The sequence below is a fragment of the Cloeon dipterum genome, chromosome X (assembly GCF_949628265.1).
Source record: "Cloeon dipterum chromosome X, ieCloDipt1.1, whole genome shotgun sequence".
NCBI lineage: Eukaryota > Metazoa > Arthropoda > Insecta > Ephemeroptera > Baetidae > Cloeon > Cloeon dipterum.
In genome coordinates, this window is record NC_088790.1 from 13,074,082 (window position 1) to 13,083,603 (window position 9,522).

The window sequence follows — 9,522 nt, forward strand, 5'->3', positions numbered from 1 at the left end:
CATTTTTGCGCATTGCAAAATTGGCGAACCCTGATCCCGGCGCTAGCAGAAAATGGAAAAAAATTATTTTACTTGGCCTTTGTGGGAGAAAAAAAGCAGTTGGATCCCGTCTCATTAATTTCAAGCTTATAGTTCAAGTCACTCTGAAGAAAAAAAACGTAAAAGGGTATCAAATCATAAATATATACTTGAAAATTATGCATCCTTCATAAATTATTACATACACCACGTGCTTTGTTAGCTACCGGTTAACTGTATGCATGTTTATTCTTACATTTAGTCTCGTGAATAAATTAATGAATCTCAGTCAAAGTCGAAATCAAAAGCACGTGAGAAAGGGCAACACTTCAGACAAACTTTTAGTTAAGACCCTGTCCAGGAGAACAAAGTCAAAGTGAGCTCAGACTAGTAAAATGCAAAAAGCAAAATGACATTCGCTCAAAATCACACTTTAAAATTTCGCTGTCTCATATGCGTCACGCGCCTTACAAATAATAAGATGACAAACAGTAAAAATTAAAAATGAACTATAAAAATGAAAATTTACTAAAAAAACGTCACTTTTTTACCAAATTCGATTTTATCAAATATTTTTTTTATCATTTTTATGATGTTATAAATAAGGGAATAAATTTATCCACTTTCGCACGGTCAGTAATCAGTTATTGAAATTAACAGCTCTTAATGTAAGATAAATTTGGTTGAAATAAAAAAAATCAATTTTAAACGATACTATAATGGAAAATTTCCTTTTCAATACATAAAGAAGGTAATTTATTTCCCCTTAAAAATCTTACAATTTTAATTCTTGTTTAGTCTTCAAACCATAATATTCCCTGGTGGAAGAATTGTAATTTTAGCTTCATTTTAACATATTTAGAAATCTTTAGATCAGTTATAAGAGATGATCGAGTACCGATAACAAATTCTTTTGATCTCCCTTATTTTTAGGAAATAATTATTTCTTGGGAGAGTTAAATTTTACATTGATTTAGTGACAGCTCCAGTTATATTGGCAAAACAAATAATTCAGTTATGTAAACAATTGTTCTTGAAGTAGAAGCAACTCTGCTTTTAAAAACAATTCAGTCTTTGCAAACTTTTATTTAGACTTTATCAAAGCCAGGCGCGTGAATTTCCATTTCCACGTTCCTCGCACCGCAGGCGAATATAATTTGCAATTAAATGTAATCGGCACGTTTTCGTGGAATGTGCGAATCGGATCGCACCTCCAATTGTATGGTAATTGCTGCGATAAAGGCAGGGCTTCAGATTCGGCGAAACGGCGACTCTCGTACACATCCCAAGTCGCGCAGTTGCCGCCGTAAGACGCGTGTGCTGTTATCATGCTAATGGCTTTTCAATGGCGTGATTAAACGGTTTGGCCTCTTTTGTTTTGAGAAGGACCTGCCAACATTAGTGGTAATTGAGCAGCAATTCTAATCTAATCAAAGTATGCGATTTATGTTTGCCGGTGTGTTTCTTCGGACGTGCGATACAAGTAGCAGAAGCTATATAGAGAACCCGATTCACCTTAGCGCTGACAGTCCGCCGCAGACCCGTTGAAAAGTTTAAGCTGCACCAGGTGCGCTGTAATTACTAAGCATCGCCGGCCTGCTAATTACCTCGGAGGTGGCCATGAAAAGTAAGTCGCTCATCGTGGATATTTATTTAAATCTCGTAGCTGCTGGCCTAGCGAAGCGGCCGGTGAAATTACTTCTTCTTAGTTAATTAATATTGCAAAACTTCATAAGATTTCACTCAAAGAGATGACGCAAGTTCCCCTTCGCAAATTTTGCCAGCAAAAATACAGAAGTTGATGGTGAGCAGGCAGATTCCCGGTTTATTTCATTTCAAAAGTGTGTGTGTATATAGGGTATATTATATAGTAGCCTTGCCAATTCACATTGCACAAATTAATTCGTCTTTTGCGTAAGCATCAGAAACTGCACAGCCTCAACAAGTTTCAGACACTCATAAACTGCGTTCTAAGTTCAAAGCTGACTCACTCACAAAGTTGCTTGTGCAATCCGTGAATGAATACTCATGAGTCATGCTAGAAGTCTTAAAACGAGTGTATTTATAAATGAAAATTCACCAAAACTCTTTAGGCTTGTCCATTTATTTTTATTTCATTCAGTGTTAGAAACATTTTACTTTTGTTTTTTCCATGGCCTAATATTTCCAATAAAAAGCAGAATTGTTCTAGACAAGATAGATACTTAAAATAAAATGTTTGTTAAATTTCTTGAAAATTACCAGAAAAGTGTAGATCAAAAGCTTAGAGTGGAGAAAATATATTCTGACCAGAATAATAATATATAATATTTTATCCCTTTCCTGTACATGAAAATGCCTCGTTTAGACTGACAATTTGGTGACCCAAAGGTTAACGTCATCAGGTAGCGAGCACTGCAACAAAAGTTTGTAAATAACTTTTTGAATGTCACCAAATTCTAAAATTGTAGGGTTATGTAATTTTGATAAATATTAAAATAAATTATTGCAGAACAGGGGAATCGTTTAACAGTATTATTGTCGTTTTCCATCCTTTTGTCAAACCCTGATTGTAAGGAGTAGTTGCAAAACTGTTAATTAAAATCCATACTATATTGAAACTTCGAAAAAGAGTTCTGATTTTTAAATATTCCATTCGTTTTCAGAACTCATTCTGTGCACCGTCTTCCTCGCGTTGGCAGTCTCAGCGCACGCGTGGTCCTGGTCCTGGCTTCTGCCGTGGAGCGCCAACGATCAGGACGCAGGACCATGGGACGGTTACGGAGGAGGTGGCGGCGGATTCCGGCCTAACACCACGACCGCTGATCCAGGTCCGACGACCACGGACGCAGCAACAACAACAGAGGAAGCAACAACTACTGAAGAAGCAACAACCACGGAGGAAGCAACGACAACCGAGGAGGCAACAACCACGGAGGAAGCAACGACAACCGAAGAGGCAACAACCACGGAGGAAGCAACGACAACCGAGGAGGCAACAACCACGGAAGAGGTGACAACCACGGACTACCCAACTGAAAGTCCGACAACCACCGAGGACCCATGGGGTACCACCACAAGCGAATGGTCCACGACGCCTGCTGAAGAAACCACAACTGAATTCTGGCCCAGCTGTCCGACGCAAGAGCCCTGTCCGACGTGCGAGCCTGCCACCTGTCCCCCGCTGGTGTGTCCGACCCCTCCGCCGTGCGAGTGCTCCTCCACTTCCAACCTTTGGACGTCAACGACGGAGCTGAACTCGAGTCCAGTGAGCCCGTCCTCGGCGACCGAGGAATCTCCAGGCACCACCACCACCTCTTTACCCCAGGGCGGGGAACTGCGGTACTGTGACCCCTGCGTGATGGCCAGGTGTCCGCAGAGTCCGTGGACCACCAACGTGTACGCCCCTGGCTCGTGCGGACAGTACTGCAAGTGCCAACCCGACAAGGCCATCCTGTACGAATGTCCCACTGGACTCCATTTCAACGGCGTGCTTGAAGTGTGCGACTGGCCAGCAAGGGCCAAGTGCACCTTGGAACTCACCTACCGCGATGGCTGCGAGCATATGATGTCCGGACGCATAGCAATTTAATAAACAGGGAATGAACCTTGATAACATAATAAAACTGTCAACGCCAAAAAACGCATATATGCTCACAGTGGAGGGAGGGTAAACAGGGAGTCGCTTCTTTGCTTCATGATTGCTGCTGTGGTGGACAAGAAGACTACTTTATTTTATCTCTATCACATCGAGTCGTTGTTGAATTTTGTAAATCTGTTGCCAGGCGCCTCGCTGTTTACTTTCTCTCTTCTCTGAGAAGTCACAATCTCAAACAACATTTATATTTATAACGCAACTATCCGCATTTAACAGCCTCAATCATTTTTCAGCAATATCTGTTTACAATAGCACGACCAATCTAAATACCTGATTTTCATGATTAAAATTTCAAATTTCAATGTTTATTGTTTTATTAGATCAATTTACTTCTGTCTTTCCCAAGTTGATTGAAACGATTATGATATTGTTAATAAGCGTGTTAAGTATTTATAATAATTTATTAAGGTTATTATGGCATAAGTGATTAGATTACTGATGATTAATTAAACCGCACATTATAATCGACAAGAAATCCACAGCTTACGTTTTTATTTCATAAAACTGATAAAAATATTTTCATATCAAGACTACTCGTAGTCTTGTAAGTTTGTGTCCGTTTGTAAAGCAGAATAAAGAAAATCATTTTGAATGAAAATTGAATGAAATTCGCAAAAATCCAGAAAATTCTTTTTGTTGAAGTAATAACATAAACAGAGATCCTATAGTAATGAGCTCAAGCAAAACATTTCCCAGAACTTTTTTTGCTGTGAAATTGTGATATTTTCAAATTGAAATCGATTTCCAGCAATTTGCGGAATTATTTTCCATTTTTCCTTGAATCAATCAATCAAGTCATGATTTGGATCTTAATTCATTGGTTTAGAAAAACTTTGTTTAAGTTAAGGAAAAATAGGGCTCATATATTTATTTAGATTTATTTTTCCGCTAAACCACAGGTCCCATAAAGTCATTTTTAAGCGTGACTCAAATCGCTTTTTTATTAAGAATCTTAGGCACAAATATTTTTTTATAACGATTAAAAATTAGGTTGGTTGCGAATATCAATGGGGTATTTCTAGTGTTAAACGTAATTTTATTAATTTGTCATATCTTTTAAACACAACTGTGTCAGTCTTCTTTCACAGGGAAAATGTTACTACACATACGAATAATAGTTTAAGACAAGTGCACCTTGATGGACCTCATTCCAAAAGCTTGACAGTAACAGAACAAATATTAAATCTTATCAATGGTGCACGATTGGCGGTACTGATTTGATTGAAGTAATATCGGTAGCATCAATTTAAATAATTCGTCCAACGAATGTGATACTAAATTAATACATACAGTATAGAGAACATCAAATTTTATACAAGAAAAACCGAATTACACTGATTGCTGATTAGATTAATTGCAGCGCCTTCCAGTAGCTATAGCGGTATGATTCATGTCCGTACCCTTGAACTTCGCCTCTCTCCCGAATTCATCGCGATGAGTGAGAGTATGCATCCCGCTCGCCAAGACAGTAGCGCGTGTTGCATGTCTTTGGATTTAGCAGGCGCTCGAGAGGACGCAGCACCAGCTGTTGGCGCCGCTACTCCCTGGATAAGTAGTTTGTCAGCCATCCACGAGGTGGTGCAGGCGTGCGAGTGTCGCAACCAGCATCGCGCAATGCGGCTCGGAGGCGAATCAGGTGTGCGTGTGCGGATCACATGGTTATTGATGTTTTCCTTGCTGCAGCAGCCCACCTCTTGTTAGCGCCGCCGTCGCCGCCGAAATTCAGCGTCGGCCACCGGCCACCGTGATTTGGCGATTCGGCCGCGTGACTCGCCAACTCGACCATGGACATCCAGCCGAATGGCATTCCCTTCAGCAAGTCCGGAGATAACGACCAGGACAAGGTGGATTTTAATTTAAATTTTAAAATTTCCTTTGAAATCATCGTATGCTTAAAGTTTTTTTTTAAGATTTAGTATTGATTTTTTTCTGTGGAGCCTTGTTTTATCGACTAAGAATCGCTATTTAGAGAAAATAATCAAGTAAATTAACCCTATGAAATTTTTTCCAAATCAAAGTGATTCATGTTGTATCATATCTAGCAGCTTTTGCGCAATAAATGAGTCATGAGTCATGACAGTGCGATTAATATTTACGTTTTGCTACAGAAATTGCTGCAGCCGTTCTCGTACATCCTGCAAGTACCTGGCAAACAAATCAGAGCGAAATTGGCTCACGCTTTCAATTACTGGCTCAAAATTCCCGACGAGAAACTGTTTGTCGTTGGCGACATCGTACAAATGCTGCACAACTCAAGTCTTCTGTGAGTGCTGGCTCTTGTGTACATACTCTGATTCCTTCGTCTTTTTTACCGACTCGGCAAAATGCATGACATGCTTTTTTTCTGCAGAATCGACGATATACAAGACAACTCCATACTTCGCAGAGGCATTCCAGTCGCTCACTCAATTTACGGTGTGGCAAGCACCATCAACGCGGCCAACTACGTTTTGTTCCTAGCTCTAGAAAGGGTTCTCGGCCTCGGACATGCAGAAGTAAGGATTAAATTAAATAAGGACAGTCTGGCAATAGGCTCTTACTCTAAATATTTAATAGTTTTTGCTTGCTATTGCAGCAAAACATTTCTGACGCATAAATAACAATTTGCGGTTGAAATTATAATTATCTATTGGCCGGTTTTAATTCAATGCGAAATCTAAATTAAAAAATTTAAACTAAACCTAAAAACTTATTGATATTTTAGATTTATTATTGAAGTTGAAGAAAATTACTCATTTCCTCTGCCAATCATTTCTAGACAATAATTGATAAATTATTTTATAAAGTAAGACCTATTTGATTTAAATGTCAACTAATACAATTTCATCCTTATTTAAATGACCAAAAGCAAATCCTACATGACACAAACTTTAATTTCAGGCAACAACTGTGTATACGGAGCAACTGCTCGAGCTCCACCGTGGCCAGGGAATGGAAATATACTGGCGGGACAACTACGCCTGCCCAACAGAAGAGGAATATAAAGAAATGACAAAAAGAAGTGAGCCCTTTGACCGAAGTAATGAAGAAACGATTTAACTTGATGTTGTTGTCACAGAGACTGGCGGTCTGTTCATGCTTGCCATTCGCTTGATGCAGCTGTTCAGCGAATGCAAAGCTGACTTCACCAAGCTGGCCGGCATCATCGGTTTGTACTTCCAAATAAGGGATGACTATGGCAATCTGTGTTTAATGGAGGTAGGAATGATCAGGTCTGAAGGTGAATTACGAGCTGAAGAATGTATATTTTTCAGTACTCGGAGAATAAGAGTTTCTGCGAGGATTTGACAGAGGGAAAATTCAGCTTCCCAATTATCCACGCCATCCACAGCCGGCCTGATGACAGACAAGTGATTCGTATCCTTTCAAATATTCAGGAAAAACTTGCCCAAATAGATAAATTTGAATATTTATAACTTATAACTCTTTTGTTTTGACAAGTGAGCACGTTGAAATGGAAATATGACGGGGAATTATTCAAACCCTTTTTGAATGGCCAATTTTTGTTCTATCAGGAAGAAATAATATTTTATGTATACTCCATTTGATGAGTTTAGACCCACCAATTATAAATCATTTTAGAATTCTAGGAAAATTCCCTAAATTCAAGATCACTGAGGAAACCGCAAAGTTTGTAAAAATGAGTTCAAGATAATTCTGAGATGACTTGTTGGAACCCTCGCTCTAATTTCATTAATAGGAAACAATACATTATTCAAAATTTAAGTTATCAAATGGCTTAGCTCTGCGTGGATTTTTCCAAGGATGAATAGAGTTATTAGTCAAAATTTCAAAGAAAAATTTAAATTACATGCTTGTAATAAATTGGCCGTTTTTTAAATTGAGTTTGACTTTTATCGATAATTTAAACTGCAACGAATTTTTCCATGACATGTGCAATAGCTAGGATACATCACCAGCTTTCCCTTTTCTTAATGTTTGTAGTTTAAGAGCAAAAAGAACCATAAACTTAACTTTTGGACACATTTTATATGCATTTTCATATTGGAATTCATTAATTTTTCTGGCCAAACATTGTTTTTCTACCCCATATTACACCAATTTTGAACATTAACCGGATTTAATGAACCAATTTCCATAGTGTAAAACAAATTAGTACCCCTAAATTGACAAATCCAAAATTTTGACTCTGACAGGATTCACTAATTTGACTAATTCTGAGCTTGCTGTTGTTTTCCTCGCATGGCATATTTTTCAGGGGTTTTCTGCAAGTTTCCTAAACATCTATTAATTTTTATAGTAGATCATATAACAAAATATAATAAATATAAATATATATATATATAATAAATGTCAATTCAAGTATTTTCAAGTTTATTTAAGTATTTTCATAAAATGTGATAAAAAGTAATATCTCATACTATCTGTCTTGATTCGTTCACATTGTAATCATTTAAAGAATCAAATTAAGAAAGAACGCGAAAAATTGCCAAAATTGTTGGATATTCCAACTGGTTTTATGCACTGAAAATCTGTAGTGCTCTTTTGTTGATTGCTAAATTGCCGACCGCTGTTTTTCCTTTTCTACTGGACCTCTTGTGACTTAAATATATCGCTATTTAAAAAATGCGTGCTAATAAATAGAGGTGTCAAATTAGTAGAACAGTAGAAAAATTTAATTATTGCTTCTTAGCAGTATTTTCCTTCCTTTAAATTTCATCATACAATGATAATCCTAAAATTGTTACTAACCATACATATAAAGGGCAAATATTTTACTAACTAGCATTGAAATATTTCACAGTAAAGATTGTTTCCTTGACTCACAATTTGCAGACATTATACGACAGCGAACCAAAGACACCGAGGTGAAAAAGTACTGCGTCAACTTGTTGGACAAATTCGGCTCGTTCGACTACACTCGCCAGGTGCTGGCCCAGTTGGACGCTGAGGCCAGAGAAGAGGTGGCTCACCTGGGGGGAAACCCCCTGATGGAAGCTCTGCTCGATGAGCTGCTCAGCTGGAAGGAAACCCCTGAGAGTCCATCGAAGAGAAACTAGCCCCAGGTTGTGTAACTTATTTGGTCACCATACTTAAGAATCTCCCTCTTTGGATAATCATGCTTTCTAGATGAGTTTAGAGTTTCGTAAGAAACTTCTTTTAAAAGACAAGCCCAAGAACCTCAGCCCTGTTGAGCATTTGTTACGGAATTTTGATAGTATTCCTCGCACGAGTTGTTTTTCTCTAAATTGAAAGTTTGAGTAAACTTTACTAAGCTTCTATTTAATCCAGTCAAAACTCTCTTGGACCCCCTTGCCTCTGTATATGAGGATCAATCGTTAGCTAATCAAAAGAATGATGCACCACTTTTTCTATAATGTATAGCTTTTGAGAAAATCCCTATTTGCAACGATGTGTAAAGCGTCAATGGCGCTAAGAAGCTACGTTTGTCTCTGCTCAATCCACTCGGATGGACTAAGATAAGTTTTAATTTTCAATAATTATTATTGTTAGACTATATCCAGAGTGTTGTTGTTTTAATTTTTTCCTATTCCAAGATCTCTATATTAATTTTACGCGAAATGCATAAATACATATTGTAACCGTATCGAACCAACACTTTGAGCTTGAAAATTCTAAATAACTTTGTGTGCATATTAGTCATTCCTGTAGAAGACGGCCTCCCAGCTATCCACACGCAGTACACACAATGAAATGAATATGCATATCTATCGGCGCGCGCACTTCTGATGAATTATTCACTCTTGTTTGCATACTGCTTTCGGCCAAATGAGGGAAGGAGAGGAGGCAAACTCCAAAACTGCTCTTTTCCCGAATTTAATTACGCAAATTGTGTGCCGCGTAGAATTTGCAGACATATCGGAAGTGTAACTAGCTCCTCAGCC

The 9,522-nt window shown here is 38.1% G+C and overlaps 2 protein-coding genes across 2 annotated transcripts; both read left to right on the forward strand.

The window, feature by feature from the left end:
- The first annotated feature begins 1,380 nt into the window (after positions 1–1,380).
- LOC135945937 (uncharacterized) lies at positions 1,381–3,957 on the forward strand. The gene is made up of 2 exons (XM_065493889.1): positions 1,381–1,645; positions 2,664–3,957. The coding sequence occupies exons 1-2, from the start codon at positions 1,639–1,641 to the stop codon at positions 3,587–3,589; spliced, it is 933 nt and encodes a 310-aa protein (XP_065349961.1). The 5' UTR covers positions 1,381–1,638; the 3' UTR covers positions 3,590–3,957.
- Positions 3,958–5,279: 1,322 nt separating this feature from the next.
- On the forward strand, positions 5,280–9,134 carry qm (quemao). Its single transcript, XM_065494372.1, has 7 exons — positions 5,280–5,499; positions 5,764–5,918; positions 6,006–6,150; positions 6,536–6,656; positions 6,714–6,853; positions 6,910–7,012; positions 8,453–9,134. The coding sequence occupies exons 1-7, from the start codon at positions 5,440–5,442 to the stop codon at positions 8,674–8,676; spliced, it is 948 nt and encodes a 315-aa protein (XP_065350444.1). The 5' UTR covers positions 5,280–5,439; the 3' UTR covers positions 8,677–9,134.
- Positions 9,135–9,522: the final 388 nt, after the last annotated feature.